Source organism: Perca flavescens, chromosome 1, assembly GCF_004354835.1.
Source record: "Perca flavescens isolate YP-PL-M2 chromosome 1, PFLA_1.0, whole genome shotgun sequence".
NCBI classification, from domain to species: domain Eukaryota; kingdom Metazoa; phylum Chordata; class Actinopteri; order Perciformes; family Percidae; genus Perca; species Perca flavescens.
In genome coordinates this window covers 9,950,718-9,970,815 of record NC_041331.1, presented here as the reverse complement: position 1 = coordinate 9,970,815, position 20,098 = coordinate 9,950,718, and the positions used below count along the sequence as shown (strand labels likewise).

General features: G+C 41.4%; 1 protein-coding gene across 2 annotated transcripts in view; it reads right to left on the bottom strand.

Annotated features, from left to right (window-relative positions):
• Positions 1-20,098, bottom strand: part of minar1 (membrane integral NOTCH2 associated receptor 1) — a 137,012-nt gene that overhangs the window by 77,055 nt on the left and 39,859 nt on the right. The window contains exon 4 of one of the 2 annotated variants that reach the window (XM_028576138.1): positions 12,353-12,511. The exons of the other annotated variant lie outside the window; for it this stretch is intronic. Within the exon in view, the coding sequence (XP_028431939.1) occupies positions 12,431-12,511 (81 nt within the window). The 3' untranslated portion in view covers positions 12,353-12,430. Of the gene's footprint in view, positions 1-12,352; positions 12,512-20,098 lie in introns of those variants that run through there. 2 annotated transcript variants of the gene reach the window in all.

Genomic DNA, 20,098 nt, shown 5'->3' with positions numbered 1-20,098 from the left:
TCTGCCCAGACGTAAGCCTTCTTACGGGTGTGTTCAGTCCGTTTATTCCTGTTAATAGATTTCCACAGAAATTAAACAGAGCGGGTCCCTGGCGCTCGTCAGCGGCCACGGAGAAACTTCCCTTCAAAAAGACAGCAAGGGGGCAAGTTTAGTCGACTTTGAGAAGAAAAACGTTGTTTCCTTCTCACTGCAGATATGAAAACTCTGGTGCGTTTTCAAGGATCCACCGAAATAAAATCCACTTTCTCCAGAAAATGGAAGTTCAGCACAAGCGCTTGCGCGCCTCCTGTCAGCAACGTGAGTTGCAAGTGAAGACAACAGGATTTTGGGCGATCAAGACTCCATGCTGTGTTTATGGTCCCGCTGACCCAATAGGAAGACTCGAAACTCTTGAAGTGTCGAGACTACAATCTTGTAGTTCTTTGACTTCCTGCCAGTTGTGAGGCTTGTCCCTTCTGGCTGGGACATTTGCATAGAGGTGTGAATTAACCAGGCTTTGGGGTTTACATACAGGCCACGATTCCTTTGTCTCTCTGGTCAGCTCAATCTGAGGCCTTTTTGATTAAATCAGGTTTAACCAGCTTCTTGGTCCCCAACACTGTCCATCTTCACAATTCTTTGCAACCATTATCTCTCATGTTCCTTGCAGCTGCTGAACCAGGAAGTGAGGCCGTAAGTTAGGACCAATTCAGTGGCGTCCTTGTAGAAGGTGGTGAGGTGTAGGGTGGGGAGACCTGCCTTTTTGAGTTTCTGGAGGGGGTGGAGCTGCTGCTGGACTTTCTTGATGATGGCTAAGGTGTTGATGATGGAGGCCAGGTCATCTGCTAAATGAACCCCCAGGAACTTAATGGTGTTTAGCCTCTCCACAGTGGCACCCCCGATGGTCAGCGGCATGTGATAGGACTTGCCAGCCCTACTCCTAAAGTCAGTCAGCATCTCTTTTGTTTTTTCTACGTTGAGGGAAAGTAAAAAAAAATTTAAATGCTCCACCTCCTATGCAGTCTCATCATCGTTGCTGATGAGACCCACCACTGTTGTATCATCAGCAAACTTAGTGATGTAGTTGTTGTCATGGGTCAGCAGGCTGAACAGCAGGGGGCTCAGGACACCAAAGTCTACATTCCCTAGCTTATTTACCAGTTGTTGCGGGATGATGGTGTTAAAGGCCGAGCTGAAATCGATAAAAAGAAGCCTGGCATAGGGGTTTTTCTATGTATGTATTTTCAGATGTGACAGAGTAGTTTATCTGTGTTTTTTGCCCCCAATAGTGCCTTCCAGGCAGCGCTGCCTGGAAGGCACCGTTGGGAGGCAGTGGTTATGGTTAGGTTTTTGGGTTAAAACGTAACGCCTGCGATAGGCGTTACAAGGGGCACTGGCACAAGGGGATATATATTGTGTAAATAAAAACACTTAAAGAACCTCTTTAAAAAAACACATTTTCGGTTAAGTAAAAACAGTTTAAAAGAGTACCAAAGTCCAAAGTCAGTTTAAAGGACCACTGGACAGGACAGACTGCGGGAAATTAAAACTTTAAATAAAAGGTTACCTCCACACAAGCTCTAACATCTCTCCCATAGACATTTATAAAATAAATAAAATATATATAGAATTATTTAAATAAGTAGCCCAATATCATAATACTAAAATAAATTCTGTCCCAATATTTAAAAATAATCTATATTAATCAATTAAAAATAAATACGTAAAAGGATAGTGATTTAATTAAATTAAACATATTTAAAAGATCTAAAATACTGTCAGAATTAATTACCCTTGAGTTTTAAAAGAATATATAAACATACACCATTTAGTAAAAGTAAGTGCTTTTAAAAGAATGTGCTTCATAAGTTAAAAGTGCCATAAACATGCATAGTTAAAAATACATCATTGAAAAACGCATAAAACAAATGGCATGTGTTTTATCATGTAAAAATCTCAATTAAGTAATTCCCGTTGTATAATCATAATAAATATTTAGAAAGGTAGATAAAAGTACAAAAAAATTATTCAAATAATAAGGCAGGAAAAAAAATGTAAAAAAAGTAAACCAAGGTATTTAAAACAATGGGAAAAATAATCATTTAAAATCTTAGGTAGAACCCCCTCTGCAGGCAAAAATTAAACCCCGGAAAAGAGGAAGGAAGAATATAATCTAAAAAGCATACTAAAAGACATATATATAGACATATTTTAACAATTAAAATTAATCCAAAAATAGAAAGGTCATAAAAATAGAAAACAAATAAAAACAAGGAAAGGAAAAGGAGGCATGCAGGGGGGTTAAAAGTTAGATTTGATGCATTGCAGAGGAGGTCCAGGTAAAACTTAAGGAGAGAGGGAACCAGAGCAGTGGGAGGTAAATATTCAAAACAATATGTGTTGTAAAAACTAAATTAAAAAGAGAAGTAGATCCATTTAGTATTTTTCGTTCGTAGGGTCTATGGTTTTAAAAAAAATGGATTCACTTCCTCTCCACCGCCCGACGCTGAGCTGTGGTCCAAGCTTTGTTGCTCTCCAGGCCTTATCTGTACATTTTGGGAGCCATGGAGTTTAAAATGTTCATATAAAACAGTTGTGCCTGATAGATGAAATAATCAAGCCTGCATGTACTCAAATGTATTTTTATATTTCATATGTTCTATAATGTGTTATTATGATCGAGGGAGAAGGTCACAGGGAGGCAAAGAGGCCCCTATGCGTGCGATGGTGGCATCTGGTTCAGATGTTTAAGTTAATAATAAATTAGAGACCCTGATTGAGTAACTAATTGAGTAACTGATGACTTTTGGGAGGGCCTACAGGATGCTTGAGTTTATCAGAGCATCGAAACCTGTCAGTATTAGGATAATATCATGGATGAGGGTTTCCAGATATGAGTTTCAGGATCTATAAGACTGTAAGGTCAATCTGAAGTTCGGAGAGAGCACTTGGGTCTGTGCAGCGGTGCATGGCTAGGTGTTCTCCCTCATGAGAATCTTGTTCAATATTGAATAAAGCTGCCTATAATCTTAAATCATCTGAGTCGTCATCTGTGAGCATCTCCATCATCAATTTCCAGAGGGTTCCATCTCTCAGTGCCATCGCCCTTATTTAAAATATATTGGTGTTGTTTGATTCTAAGATATAATGCATTCCTTGTCTCCCCCACATACAATTTGTGGCAGGTCCTGCACCTAATTGCATAAACCACATTGATGGTAGTGTGCTGCAGGACCTGCCCTACCTTTGATTTCCCTGTCTCTTCGCTATTGTCGCTGTCTTGTGTTTAGTGGTAGTCAGAGCGTGCAGTGAGACCATTGACATATATAAAAGAGTGAGACAGCGTGAGCAGGGCATCCGCCCACCCAGCCAATCATCATTGCATTTGCAATGGTGTCATCATCCCGACCCCTGCTCTCTCCAGGCAACTGATGTGTAGCCAAAGCCTGACACCTCGCGCTTCATTCAACCAAGTAACGCGCCACTTTACATTCTCAGTAACGGTAACGGCGTTGCAACGATGGGAAAAGTAATTAATTAGATTACTCCGTTACTGAAAAAATAACGCCATTAGTAACGCTGTTATACTTAAACGCCATTACTCCCAACACTGAACGGGTTGTAGGTTATGTTTGAGTTTTATTTTAGGGTGATGTGAGTTAAGAATGTCAAGAAAGGTTAGGGTTAGGTTCCTTCAAGGCAGCGGTTGCAGCAGTTGGGGGCAAAAAAACACCATCGAGCGAGCGGAAATTGCATCCTCTGTGGAGCGGCTGGCTCTATATGCAAACTGGAGGAGGTCTAGGTTTGCGGGGAGGTGCCACTGGCAACATGATCACCTTTGACAAAGCCTTCTTCTATGGCTAATCTGCAACAGCAATGCACTGATTCCTGATTGTGAAAACCGTTAACTTACCTAACCCCCCGCCATGATGAACTCCTGCTACACCATAATTCACTGCAGTATAACATCAAATTGGCGGTATTAATACCACCGAGGGAGTTCAAAGCTGAATAACTTCACCATCATTCGTTCAGACGGAACAAGGAAATCGGGGAAGACGAGAGGCGGCAGGGTCTATCTCTACATCAATGACAGGTGGTGCAGCAACATCAAGACGCATCGGACCGTGTCCCTACATCCCTTCTATCACTCCCGGGAATTCCCAACTGTTGTGGTCAGTACATTGCTCCCAGCGATAACATCAAGGTAACAGCGGAGCTGGTATCCAAGGATGCTAACGCTATGGCAGCTAAGTATCCTGGAGCGCCGGTGCTTATCCTGGGGACTTCAACACCTGCAGACTCAACTCTGTGGTTCCACCATTCCATAAATGTGTGGATATTCCTACCAGAAGAGAAAATATCCTGGATTCGTGCTATGGACTTGCAAACCACCACATAATCTGTTTACTTCCGCTGTACAAACAAGTACTCAAATGTCTCGAAACCAATGTCCTCCGACCAATGGTCTGTGTGCCCTGTCAATTTCGATGCTAGCCGTGTTCTGTAGGGATGGAATCCATTTTGGCCACTGTTTTTGCAAAAATCCAACTGGGTCATCTTTCTCGCTGCCCTCCTTCAGTCCAAGGATCCGGATGTTATTTCTTCTCGATTTGTCTTCCAGTTCAGCCAACTTCAACTCAAATTTCCTCTGGTCATCAATGCAGGCTTTTACCGTGTTTCTCATCTGTCTGCTGTCCTTCTGCGCCTCATCTAGCTGCTGTGTTAAATCTCTTACTGTAGTTCCCTGCCTCTTCAGCTCTGTCCTGATGTGTTGAAGCGAGGTGTCAATTTCTGCTAATGCTTCCTTCACTGTGATGTGGACCGTTGCTTTGTTGCTTTTCCAGGACCCTGGACATAGCCTCCTCCATACGTATGTCCGCGTTAGCATCAGAAACCTCGCTAGCTGTTGCCATGTTAGCTGAGTTAGCAGAATTATTTGCTCGGGTAAACAGTAGCGTGGTCGGCTTTTTCCCTCCTGCAGGCATTCCCTGCTATGTTTCCGTGGTGACAAATTAAAAGATTGACTTCGACTAAAAATATAATAGACTTGGTTATCGATGAAAATGCGGAGATGGGGCTAAGAGCTTCAGCCTTGACCAGCCATGCGAGTCGTCAGTCACGTGATCTCCATCATGCGTAGTCCTTAAATCAGACAAAGTACTTATTGTTGGTGATTTTAATATCCATGTGGACGTTGACAACATAAAACAAACCTTGCAAAACAAAGTAAATGGCGTTTAGATTGGCAAGACAGTCTGAAAACATATAGGAAGGCCCTCAGAAATGCCAGATCAGACTATTACTCATCACTAATAGAAGATAATAAGAACAAATAAGAACAACCCAAGGTTTCTTTTCAGCACTGTAGCCAGGCTGACAGAGAGTCACAGATCTATTGAGCCATCTATTCCTATAGCTCTGAGTAGTGACGACTTCATGAGCTTCTTTAATGATAAAATTATAACAATTAGAGATAAAATTCATCACCTCTTGCCCTCAACTTCTAGCGGTTCACCTTTAAACGCAGGACCGCTAGAAAGAACGACAAGACCTGACATATACTTAGACTGCTTTTATCCTATAGACCTTCAACAATTAATGTTAAAGGTCTCTAAGCCATCTACCTGTCTCTTAGATCCCATCCCAACGAGGCTACTTAAAGAAGCCTTACCCGTGGTTAGCACTTCATTACTAGATATGATCAATATGTCTTTATTAAAGCGCCCATATTATGCTAATTTTCAGGTTCATAATTGTATTTTAAGGTTGTACCAGAATAGGTTTACATAGTTTAATTGTCAAAAAACACCATATTATTGTTGGACTGCACAGCTCTCTCTTAGTGCAGCTCCTCTTTTCATCTTGTCTCTTTTTTAGCTACAGAGTGAGACCTCTTTTCTTCTTCTTCTTTTGTACTATCTTTGATTGCACTCGCACATGCGCAGTAGCTCAGATGTAGATAAGATGTCAGCTAGCTCCATAGACAGTAAAAGAAAGGTTGTTTCTCCAACTTCGGTCAGTTACAAGGCAGGATTAGCTGGGAGACTTCTAAACGAGGGTGCACATGTAAGTAGTTCTTTTGTAGATTATGATGAATTTATGTGCGTTGTAGCAGTGCTTTGCTATTGAGAACGAGGTAGCATGCTAACGCTAGCACGCTAACGCTAGCATGCTAACGGTTGCAGTTAGCCAGCTCGTTTCGGCTTGTGACGTAGAAAGCAGTGCAGATTTTTAACAGCTCACCCGGAGACTGAAGGCATGACACATTCAGAAACCGTATCCACTCAAAACAGCATGGATGGATTTTTTTTCAAAGTTTGTATGCGTGTGGAAGCACCACAGACATAAAATAACACCCCAAATCCCAGAAAAAGTGATTTTTTTTTTCATAATGTGGGCACTTTAACAGGTTATGTACTGCAGTCATTTAAAGTAGCTGTGATAAAACCTTTTCTGAAAAAACCCACCCTCGATCCTGAGGTCTTAGCCAACTATAGACCTTTATCTAATCTCCCCTTTCTCTCCAAAATCCTTGAATCAGTTATGTGATTTTCTACATAGCAATAGTCTATTTGAGGACTTTCTGTTAGGACATAGAATGCGTCATAGAACAGAGACAGCACTGGTGAAAATTACTAACAACCTTCTTCAGACAAAGGACTTGTCTCCGTACTTGTTTTACTAGATTAGCATTAAATGAATCGCACTGGTTTAGTCCTATTTATCTGATCGATCTCAATCTGAAAAACTAGTCCATGCATTTGTTACTTCCAGGCTGGACTATTGTAATTCCTTACTATCAGGTTGCTCAAACAAAACCCATAAGACTCTCCAGCTGATCCAGAATGCTGCAGCGCATGTTCTGATAAGAACTAAGAAAAGTGATCATATTTCTCCTGTTTTAGCTTCTCTGCATTGGCTTTGTGTAAAATCCAGGATTGAATTTGAAATCCTTCTTCTGACCTACAAAGCTCTAAATGGTCAAGCACCATCATATCTTGAAGAGCTTATAGTACCTTATCTTACCTTACCCACTAGAGCACTGTGCTCCCAGAATGCATAGTTACTTGTGGTTCCTAGAGTCTCTAAAAGTAGAATGGGAGCCAGAACCTTCAGCTATCAGGCTCCTCTCCTGTGGAACCAGCTCCCAGTCTGGGTCCGGGAGGCAGACACCGTCACCACATTTAATAGTAAACATAAAACTCTCCTCTCCAATAAAGCTTATATTTAGGGAGTCGCAGCGTTTAACCCAGTGGTTCTCAACCTTTTTTGGGCCAGCACCCCCCTATCCATAATCCAGGTCCCTAACGCCCCCATCAAATAAGATGTAGATGTGGTTAGTTGCCCCAAATATTAATGATTACGCCCTAATATTAGCCCTATTATTGTTGTTACTATTGTTTTCACAAATAATCAAAAAATCATATCATTGAATGACAATCAACATATTTATTAGTTTCCCAGATGTCAAAAAGCCATGTGAATATAGAAATTATATTTACAGGTGTTTAAAAAATGCAACCATTTGACATTCAATTTAAATAACAGCAGCCAATCCGAACGACTAGATATGTAACATTCAAACTTTAATTAGGTAAACAAACACTAACAGTAGCCAATCAGAAACAGCTAGCAATTTAACATTCAAATCAATTTTTCATTCAAATCTAAATCTATAATCGAATTGTTCCAATGAAAAACAAGCTGGCATTTATCAAGGGGTAAAAGCAGAAGGATTTACTTCCAAATGGAAATAAGTTTACCACCTTTGAAAGTTAGTGAGAGCCCTTTTTTGATGCTTAGAAGAGTCTAGGTTAGAAGAGTATAGGTTTGCTATCGCCTGTCTTAGCAGAAAATAGCAGAAAAAAACGTTTGGAGAAACTCAACCCCATGTCGTGCTGCGTTTTGAGCAGGTGTGAGAATCCTGTACAGTAAACAGTGACATCACTGCCTTTACCGCTTCCATAAGAAAGTTTTAAAACACCAAACACAAGCCCTGAACTGCCCGGAAGTTTGTGGAACAGCTAAATGTTTTCCAAACAACAAAGCACAGTCGATGTCTCTCGCTCGTCTCTTTTCTTTCTCTCTTTCTCCATGAAATGAAGCTGCTTTCAAGTACAGTAGGAAACGTTGGGTTCTATAAAAGATCTGACGAAAAACTGTTAAACTGTGAAATATAAAGTCTACTTGTGCTACATTGGGGGGTTAAAGAACACAATACGACGTTGCACCACCCTGCAGCGATTTTTTTTTAATCTGAACGCAGCTTCACGCTGAAGTACGGAGCTCATTTAAGATGATGCTCTGACGTCCCGTTTCCCTGAAGGCAGCACAGAGTTGCGCCAAACAAAGCTGACAGAAGCACAGAAGAGAAGAAGAGTTATGATACACCGTCTCGTCCAGTCGCAGTGCTGTAAACCGGCAGTTTTAATGTTGCAGATCACTGTTTTTTGTAGTTTAAGTAGTTTAAAGTCTAAATATGTATTGTTGTTGTGAATTTTTGGTTTAAACTAGCTTTCAAACAAACGCCCCCCAAAGGCACCTCAACGCCCCCCTTCCTAAAATATTGCTTCCAGCGCCCCCCGTCATCTTCTGAACGTGCCCTGGGGGGGCGGTACCGCCCCCGTTGAGAAGCACTGGCTTAGCCAGACCGGCGGGGGAGGGTGTAAGTACTCTTCTCTGCTTCTCTTCATAGTCGTCAGATTAATCTACCATATAATCAATGATATAATTAAAGTAGAGGGAGGCAGGGCAGTACAGCCCGATCCGGCAGGGTTCTAGCCCGACCAGGCTCCTCTCCTTACCCTGTCTCTCTTAAGCTGACACACTAACCCGATAATCGGCCGTCGGACAGTCCGGCGAGGTCGGTGACTCGAGTCTGTTTGGTGTGTTCCGTGCCGTCTCGCTTAAAATGTTTTCAGAAACACGTTTCGGTGAACTATTTTAGTACAATATGAGATCGTATTCTGAACAAACCGCCATGACAGTCTGGCTTTGAATTTCCGGAGAAAACAAACCCACGTGACGCGTTCGTTCAATCAGCTGCCGGTTTTCATTTTTTGGGCAACAATACAGATTAGCGCCGCCTGCTGTTATGGAAACGTATTACGTTTCGTCTCTTCGGTGTGTTCTGAGGCTCTTTTTGGACCAACTCGGGGAGACTGATCAGTCCGACTGGCTTTTCTGCCGACGGTCAGCCGTCTGGTTGGTGTGTAACCGCCTTTAATTATGCTTGTTGGTGCGGTCATCTTTAGGGCAGGAATACAGGCTTACTTAACGGAGGAATAAACACACATGCTCATTGTTGGCGTTTTAACCAGAATGGAGAGTTACTTTTATTTTTGCACATGCACAGTTGTACATCTCTCATAGGGCATGACTGTTGATATTAGTCTATATGTTAAGACCCCCACTTGCTCTTATACTGTACTAGTCGTATTCAACCTAACTTTATCAACTACTATAGACACCTAGCTTACAGTTATACATTTCACAAACGTCTGGCAGTTTATTCCAAACATATAACCCAAGAATTTCTTACAGGCTTAGTCAAAACATCTGCAACCATGTCTGCCGTTGGACAATATTCAATAATTGTTTTACCATCACCGAGTGCAGATCAAATTAAATTATATCTGATGTTGACATGTTTACATCTCTGACAACATACTGGGTTCTTTGACAGAGCTATTGCACCTTGGTTATCTTCAAAAGATTTTTACTGGTGCATATTGGCACTCACTATCCATCTTTCCCAATAACTGTACAAGGTACAAACTTACTTGTGTAGTAGCAGCCAGTGCCATGTCTCTGCTTCACATCTAGATAAAGCTACTGTTGGCTGCTTCTTAGATCTCCATTAAATAACAGGTTCACATTTAGTTAAACTAAAACAATACCCTGTTATGCTTTGTCTGTCAAAGAGTTTTTCCACCCCTTTTCTGTAACACAACTCCTGATTCATTGTCCCCTTCAAGTACCTCAATACATGTTTAGCTGTTATCCAGTGTTGCTCTTTTGGTTCTGATAGGTATTGTGATAGCTTGCTGACAATCCAACTGATATCAAGTATTATACATGTCATCACATATGTGAAGCTGCCTATCACTTCACGATATCTTTTTGAACCAATGGTTCACCATCACCATCAAAGTTTTGTTTTTTATGGGATTAGTTTTGTGACTTTAATTCGAAGCAAAACTTCTCAAGTATCAAATAAAAAACACTAACTCAAGCAAAAAAATTGTCACCTCAAAAGGTAAAACTTAAAACTTGCAAACAAAACATTTGTGTAGTCGTAAACTATTGGTATTTTATTTGTTTGATATTATTTCCTTTTATTTACAGTTCCCTCTGCTTCTTTCTCAATTATGAGTCTTTTGCTCTCTCCATCACGTTTGCAGTTTTGCTCCCAGCTTTTTCGTTTGCGCTTCCAGTCTTTGTTTGCAATTCTGACACAGAAATCTCGTGTGGGCGGGTCTTACAGGGGTGCGTCCCCATTGGCTAATGAGTTTTGGAGTGAGTTTGAGTGACAGCTCAGTGCCTGCCTGCTCCCTGACGTTTCAGTGCAGCTAACGTTAAACTTTGGAGGACACACAAACCACTCCACACAGCAGACTCCTACAAGATTAATAAAGAATGTGTAATATCACCACCCTCAGAAGTGTCGTTGCAGACACAAGTCAGCAAAGAAATACAGCTTGCCTTAGGTGAAATATATATATATATATAACCCAATTACTCAGTTTTTGTATTGTTGGTGATGAAAAACTGATCCTGACCTGTGATGTACTGCAAATAATGAGTTCCAGCTTCTTCTACCACCGGGGCCCCAGCAAAATATATTCAAATATCCATTATTAAAAATAAAGCATTATAACAGTCTCAACCTTATTTCCTGTATTATATAATGACCAAACAGACATGGGGGAATGTAAAAAAGTGTTTTAATATATTATGTGCATTTTAAAATATAATTACAGTAAAACAATGTAAACACAAATTAAATTACAGGACAGTATACTGTAGTAGGATATATTGACATACAATGGACTTAGAAACTGCAAGTACACAAATGAAAATAAACGTAAGAAAAAGGTTATTGTAAGTGTTAATTGAGTATCTCAGCAAAATATGATCAATGCATACGCTATTGGCTGTTTGAAGCCTTAGCACACGTAGTGTTTCCTCCCCAGAGAAACCGAAGGCTCCTCTCCCTCTGCTGCTCCCACCTTCTCCTGGTTGGACTGCCTGCTGCCTGATGTGAGCTGTGATATAAAATTATAACAAAGTTCCTTACACAAATCAAATGGTAACAAAGTTCTTATTGATAACTGAGGCTTCCTAGGTTGGGTAATTTACAATTAAAATAACTTGCTTTAAAGTAGCCATTAGCAAATGTGTAGGCTCTAAAAACACTATGAACACTTTCCTTCTGCTGACCTGCTTGCAAATGCAACAAAATACATGTAATTAGAGTTAGGATAGCCAGTCTTTGTCATAACTATGAAAGTACAGATGAACATTTTCTCATTGTTCTCCTCACTTGTTCTTGTCTTGTAATGTCATCCTCTTGGCTGTAAATGTACATTACTGAGTTTGTTTTTATGCTATATATATAATGCCAACATGGCATCATGACTTGGCGTAAATATACACGCCACTTTCATAAAGCCAAATGACGTGTTATTGTACGCATTTGCAGCTATCCACGTGTATGCCTACACTGTATACAGCTGATGTAAACATACCCACCACGTTGCGTGTTATCGCGAGAACGCGACGTACTACCGCGAGAACAACGTCACACGCCTGTTAAAAAAAAAAATAGGCTTTAGTAACAAAACAGTGACAAAAACACGGAAAATAACAACAAAAACAGGCTTAGGAAAACAATAAATGGTTGGGTTTAGGAAAGACATATTGGGTAAGGCTTATTAGAAAAAAATTTAAAAAACGGGTGAAAAATCACCACACGTGGGACACAAACCCAGCTCTCCCAGGTGAAAGACCTGTGTTTTACCCATCCACCACCCCAACCTGTCTCCTTACTCAATCCCCCGTTCCTTTATACTACTCGCTACGGCGGAAATTGACTTGCAACGTAGGTCAATGGCGGCCGATTTGCGTTGATATACACGCAAAAATGCAATTATGCGTCTCGATAACATGCAAAAACGGAATACAAATTGGCATGTCATACATACGCCAATTCATGAGATCAGTCTGAATAATGCACATAACTATAAAGATGAACCAGTTAAGCAGTGCTAACACTGCATATGTACTGTATGTGTCAACCTCTAGATATAATACATAATACATTATACTCACAGCTTCTACACTGTACAACTTAACCAATACCCTAGCATTGTGTATTATCAGACCAATAGCAACCACAACAATATGTAGTTAGCTGGATAATAATTTGTCATAATAGACCATATAGCTATGTTACTGACCTAACGTTACCAGGGACAGCATCATAGTTCTGCTCGGTATCCTGCACGTCCCACAATGTTTCATTGTTCTACAGAGAGAAGACGATAATTAATACAGCTCCATTTAATAAGGCCTCACTGAACCTAGCTACATGATTTCCATGGAAAATTAGCTCAGTAACGTAGCTACAAGTTTTAGATAACGTTAGCAGTTAGCTAGCTAGCGAATGTTAAATGCTAACTGAAACAGCTTTACTAGCTAGCTAGCTAGTCGTGATACACAAAACCCTGGGTTGAACCTGAAGTTAACTCGTTAACGCCAAATCTTGCTTTGTAGTACAGGCCTCTGGCCTCATATTGAAAGCATGTTTACCTTAGTAAAAGTGCGAAACAGCAGCTACATTACCTTGTTCTAGTTCTGCCTGCAAAGCCTGGTAAAAAAAGTATAAAGGTTTGGAAATTTGTGTTACTTGTGCTTATTTATTTTTGATGTATTATTTTATTGATTTTATTTTTTAAGTATTTGAATTTACCTGGATTATTTTAATTGAAGCCATTTTGTAATTAATTAATTAAATTTATTTTATTGATTGGATGAACTATAATTTGCCTAAAGATGATTATTTAGTATTTTTGTCCATCTGATTGAATGCTTGTGTTAAAAAATAAATCAGACGTTACTCAAGAGTTACTCAGTACTTGAGTAGTTTTTTCACCAAGAACTTTTTTACTCTTACTCAAGTAATTATTTGGATGACTACTTTTTACTTTTACTTGAGTCCTATTATTCTGAAGTAACTTTTACTTGAGTAAAATTTTTGGCTACTCTACCCACCTGTGCCTTTAACACGATCCAAATCTGATCTAGAAACTACATAAAGTCAACACTCCACAACTTCTGATTCATCTTCTGCACAACTTCCTTAGTGACATACGGCAAGCTGTTGGAACAACCACCACCACCTTTGGTTTACTGATGCAGGGTGGGAACATACATCTGAAACTTTGCTAGCTAAGCTGCAAAAGGATGAAGCTTTGCACATCCATGATGCAGCAGCCAAGACCAGCTTTGTGAACCCACAAAATCACATGTGATGTCCAGCCCAGTTGCTCATCTTCATATGTGGAATAACGAAAAACTTTGCAATAACGGAAGAGCTGGCAGCAATGTGGTCAATGAAAGGGACGACAACGGAGAGTGATTTGTTCACTGAGGTAAATGCATGGCTTTGACAAGGTGGGACTTCAAATGGGACAAACTGTCATAACAACCAATGGTTGTCCGAATCTCACAGGGAAAATTGTCGGACTTTTGAAGAGGATGCAAGATAAGTGACTTAAAATAACCCAGAACTGAAATTGGTATTTTGCAATTGCATTGTAGTATACATTAGAAGGTGTTGTGTAAGTCAGTGCTAAAACTTAACCATGCTGTTGATGTTGTAACTACAGCTGTTAACTTTATCAGGGCAAGAGCCTTAAATCACAGATAGTTTGTCTCACTTTTGGAGGAGCATGAGAATGAACATGGTGACATAGGCTACCACACAGCTGTCAGATGGCTCTGCCTGGGCAAAGTACTTAAAAGAGTATCTGTACGTACACACCACCGCCGACTTGAGCTGCAAAGAAGCTCTGGCCGCCCTGTCAAGGACGCTTGTCAAAAAGTACGGGGAAGCCGTTTGACGCTTTGGCCTCTCTGACGTGGCAGCTTTCTTCGATCATGTTCAACACACAATTGAAGACAAAGCACAAGCAGCCACTGCACAGCCAATATACTGACACTAGAAACCTTTTATAAATTACATATATAAGGACAGAATTTATATTGTTTGTTGGTCGCAGCGTTAGCAGTTAGCTCGCTCGTTAGCCGCTGAACCGCAGCAGAATGCAGGCAGAGCGAGCAGCCGCCAGCTGTTGACCCGTGCAGGACTGTTTAGACCATGTGACGGCACGTTAACTGGTCCCTATACGCAAACAACATCATATCATAAATGATAGGGGAACCCAGCAACGGCGATTATGAGATTTCTCTCCATTTTCATGGAACTAATGTCTTGGAAGGAACAAAAGTTTACATCGTATGTTTCTCCAGAATCAGCCAGCGAGAAGGACGTCTATATTCCGATTGGTTGCTGCCGTTTGCCACTGCTTGCCGCTGAACCGCGTCATAGCTCATTACCATAAAGTTGACCAAAGTTCAACTTTCTGATTGACGTCAGCGGCAGTGTGTACGTACAGTATGGGACCTGAGGGCAGAGATTCGTGAGTTTTGTGAGCTGAAAGGCTAGGACATCACAGAGCTCTCAGATGTAAACTGGATGGCAGATCTTGCATATGCTGTTGATGTGACTGCACTAATGAATGAACTAAACAACAAGCTGCAAGGCAAGGGCCTATTTGCACATGAAATGAACAGCCTGGTGAAAGCTTTTATGGGGAAGTTGCAGTTTCTCTCAAGCCAGCTGGAGGTTAACATTCTCACCCCCATGCAAACCCTGAAAGAAGCCATACCATCAGCCGATCACCTCCGCAGGTACTCGTCCATGTTAGGGGCACTGCATGGTGAGTTTTCAAGGCGATTTCAAGACTTCAAAACAGTTGACGGTGAAATGCACGTTTTCTTCTCCCTTCATTTGCAGTGTGGTAAATGCACCTAGTGATGTTCAACTTGAACTCATTGACCTGCAGTATGATACAGTGCTGGTAGAGCACTTTAAGTCAGTGTCACTGCTGGATTTCTATTCTTCTCTCAGGAGGAGAATTCAATTTTCATTTTTCATGTTCAGAAGATGTTGGATCTACCTACATATGTAAAAAAAGATTCTCAGTGATGAAGTTTAACAAATCCAGATACAGATCCTCTCTCAGTGACAATCACCTGTCAGCTGTTCTTCACATATCAACCTCAGGCATTCAACCTGACTTCAGTGCACTTGTTCAAGCCTAACACAGACTAGATTTCTCTCACTGAACAACAAAATAATAACTGAAAAACAACAAATATGGTATTTAGACTACAAACAAAATAGTAATAGCACTTTGTATGAAGTTGGTCTTTAAAAATGGCAAAAACATGCACATTTGTGTTCACAATGGCTTTTGTGAATGTTGATTAAATAGGGATATAATAAATGTCATTTTGTAATATGTCTGCCTCACATTTTCATTGCATAATCATAACATTTACTCTTACCAGTCGCAGCTTTTAAAAAAGCACATAATTTACTGATACTATCCCCAGCACCCCATTCTCATCAACAATGAATAAGTTGAAATGGTTGACAGCTTTAAATACCTTGGACTCATACTAGACAACAAACTCACTTTCTACCAGCACACAAAGGACATTCAAAAAAGGAGCCATCAAAGTCAGCCATACATAAACTTAAATGACTCTGTTTCCCCCCATCTCCTCCTACTGTTGCACCAGAGTATTGTCCAGCCCATTCTGCTCTACTGTTCCACCGGTTTCTTTAACATGCTTTCTGTCACAAACCGGGCCAAACTCATAGGTGTAACCAATATTGCCGTCAAATGAATCAGTCTCCCCACTCCCACACTCTCTCGATAGATAAATGATAAATGGAGGGGGGGTCTTCAATGCCTAACGAATCCATCTCTTTCTCTCCCTGACCCTGTCATTCTGCTTGAGCAGCACTGGTTGAAGCCTGAAAATACTGTAAACAAATTAATAACATAACTAATTATACTGGTCAGACTGTTCAGCTCTGTTTCAGACTGATACCTCTGGTTGAGGCAGGTCCTCATTCTCAACACGTGCCTTTTTCAGTCGCGGAAAATACTTTTCAAAACTCATCTGGATTGAAGCAGCATCAGTGTAAGAGTAAAAAGATTACATAACATTATTTATATATATATTTGATTCACTGCTACATATAGGGCCCTATTTTAACGATCTGAAACGCAAGTATCAAACGTGAAACGCAAGTAGCTTTGTGGGTGGATCTCGGGCGCTGTTGCTATTATACTTTTCTTTCTGCTCTCAGCGAAGGCGGTCGCTTTCTCTCCCTCTCCCTACCAGGCCTACCCTGCTTGCTATCTTGTCTCGTGTTGTCTGCTGTTAACTTTTTAGAGACTCTCCCTGCAAGGCTCAGGCTCTACAAAACACAAATTATGGAACTGATTAACTGGTCTCTCAGCGCAATTGACACTGTATTCTTGAGGAGGAGCACTGGTACGGGTGAGCCAGCATGTCCTGACGGAACGTTTGCTGCGGGGTATACGATGGACGGCTGGGAGAAATGGCGTGTCGTGTGTCTCTCTGCTCTCTCCGTGGAGGACGTTGAGGATATCTACCTATTCGGTACCATGATAACTGGACTGCTGCTGATTGGAGGATGCTTTGCACTGGTTTATCGAGAAATTTAGAAAAACTCTGGTAGCTGTCCAAAGCCCAAGGAAGCTGCCTAGCCTGACTGAAGCTGTTGGAAAAGCGATCAGTTTGCAAACTGGGATTATCAGTGCGCAAACTGGGACTATTAATCGCGTGATGGAATACAACATGGTAATGACCCGCGGCTTGGATACCATCATGAAGAAGGTCACTGATTTGGAAAGAAAAATTGACCAGTTGACCGGATGAACAATAGTATGACTGTTAAATTAGAGCAGCCATTCGTGTAGCCCAAACAAATTTAATCTTTCGGCCCCCTTATCTGGACGGACTTGCCAAGGCCGTTTCTTGAGACAAACAGTCGCCCTGTCGGGGCTCTGCAAGCAAGACGCTCTTGTTCCTCCCCCGTCTTACCCTCTGCCTGCTGATTGTCGTATCGGCCCTGGACTGTTCAGGGGCGTCACCACGGCAACGTGCTGTGTTATCGCTATAACATTCTGCGGACTGAGACACTAGTGGGCTGCCAGGCTGTGCGTTTCTCAGCAGACAGAACCCCCCCCCCCAGCCCCACGCCTTTGCAGCTAAACTGTACATTTATGTAATGTTATGTTGTATTATGTTATGTGCAGCAGTGCAAATGTACTGTTTGTGTGCTTATGTGCTGAGGTGTTTTTTCCTGTTCCCACACTGTTCTTATCTATAATGAGGATAGTCTGAGAGCCAATGTCATGCTGTATCTGTTGCGAGAGTTAGGAGAGAGTTGAGATGGCGCCGCATATGGCGTGTTTGTGCATGTTGCTTTAATGCTTTAATGTGACCTGTACCTACGATACCAAGACACATCCCTCGTGTGTTTAAACATACTTGGCAATAAAGCTTTTCTGATTCTGATTCTGATAAATGACTAAAATCTAAAATGGGTTGATCTGAAGTAGCTAGGTGTGGTTTGGGCGTAACGTGCAATAAACCAATCAGAGCGTCATCTCACATTCCCTTTAAGAGCAGGCGCTCTTACGACGGTGGATTTGCCTGGCGCACGCCAGCGGGAGCTGTCCGGAATGCGGCAAAGTAATAAATGCCCGTCTTGACCGGGTGGCGATGTTGCTGCGGCATCTCAGGCGCATCTTCTCAAGTCTGGAGAGGATTGCTGCAGCCATGGAGCGTGGGCCTCCAAACGCACCACCTGCTCCTGTTGTGCCCCTTCCTCCTTCCCCCACTCCATCTCCGTCCACCCGCTCCACCAGGAGAGCATCACGCATTGCCACTCCCGGACCGGAGTGCAAGATAGGGCCCATAGTGTTTTGACCTCGATAACCCAACTGCATTTTACTGCAAACTTGTGACTAGTTAACTTTCTAAAGCAGGCCCAATGACTTGTTTGCTAAGTGTCGGGACTCCAACATTAACACACTGACAACATTGTATTCAGAATAGCACTTTTTAATGTGTGATAGTGTTAAGGTGTTCACGAGATACCAACCTTTCGTGAACTTGTGAATTTCGCCAGCCGTCTTCTCTCGTTTTCATGGAGACAGACGCTGTGTGCACGGAGGGGAGGGGCTCTGTGTGTGTGTGTGTGTGTGTGTGTGTGTGTGTGTATAGCCTATGTGAGAGAGACGCGTGAGTACAGAGAGAAGAAGGAGAGCAGGGAAAGGAAATGCAGCTGAATGAATACGCTGCATGTTTTAAATAGCGTTAAAAACTAAACGCAATATGTGGCGGCCGGTGTTGATTGTGTGGCGCACCGCCACAAATTAGTCTATGTGTGGGAAACACTGTTATGTTATGTTTGTACTTTTTGTTTCTCTGTAAGCGTGCTGTGTCCATAACGTACGGTTTTTGACAAAGAATTTCTCCTTGGGGATGCTAATGCTAATGGTCTAGTTAGCGCCATCTTGGGAAAACAGTCATGACCAGTCGAACGACAAACGCCGTGCTTGAGCTATGTTACTGGTTAATGGTTGCACGGTGTTCGTCATTCAACTGGTCATGACGGTTTTCCCAAGAGGGCGCCTGCATGTATATATGAACGGTACTGTCTTTATAAAATATCTTTTTAATAAACTGTCTGTACACTTACAAAGTTCTCAATGCTTCGGTTTACATGTAGGGACCCTCATTATGCTACCGTGGAAGTGTGGTGCTATTTTGAGCCTTGTTAATGGTACAGAAATAGCGATTTCTTTTTATTTTACCCGTGCCCCGACAACTAGCTTTCTAAGCTAATTAGCGGTTTGCGCTAAAACTGGTCACATTCGATTAGCATGAAAACATATCCCAGAGAACGGTCGACTTGGTACACGTGTTATTAACCCCTATGTTCATTTTGCACCGTATTTCTCCTTTAAGGAAAAGTCTGCAAATGTTCAACCAGCTCTGTGTGCTGCCGTACATGCTGATTAACAGCGCCAGGGCCAGTGAGGTGTCTAAATCAGCAACTATCCCTCTTTAGCATTTAGCTTGGTGCCATTAAGACCATAAACACTGGCTTTTGGCTCCAAAATACCAAGATGGCAACGGCCAAAATGCAAACTCAAGTCCACAAACCAATGGGTGACGTCACTGATGCTACGTTCATTATTTTTAGTCAGTCTACGGGCAAAACACTTTTTTAAATGTTTATTTACAAAAGAGCTTTCTAAACCTGTGAAATAGATCAAAAAAGAAAGTAGCATGACTGTAAATGACAAACTGCAGTAAAGACTCACGCTGAGTGGAAATGGAAACACTGCTGCAACATTTGTCGGTTGGTTTAATTAAAAGCGGGGGCGTGCAGAATGTGTGGTAATGTTGCTAATGATTACTGTTTTGCTGATTAATCTGAAAATTTTTTGATTAATAAATGGCAAAAATTTAAAAAAAATCACGTTGTGTTCAAATGTCTTGTTTTGTCTGACCATCCAAAACCCGAAAATATTTAGTTTACAATAATCTAAAAGACAGAAAAGCAGAACATACTCACATTGAAAGGAATAAAAAGATGGAATGTTTGGCATTTATTTTTGATTAATGACTTGTGCTTACTCATGGCTGGCCAACAAGGTTTTTCAAATCTTAAAAGGAGAATTCCGGTCGATTTCAACCCGTAGCTCTGTTGTTTGTAAATCAGGAGTACTGTCAGTAGCGAGAAAAACGAAAACAAACGGTGCCGTCTACACAGAGTTATCCTCCTGCTAGATTTTGCACCCAACAGTCTTAAACAAGGCTTAAACAGGGCAAGTTTTAAACGCGTTTTTAGCCTCTAAACGTGTTCGAAATGCCATTACTAGTGCTTAGCCATGTGCAGTTATTCCTTACAAGGGAACACAGCGAATTTGAC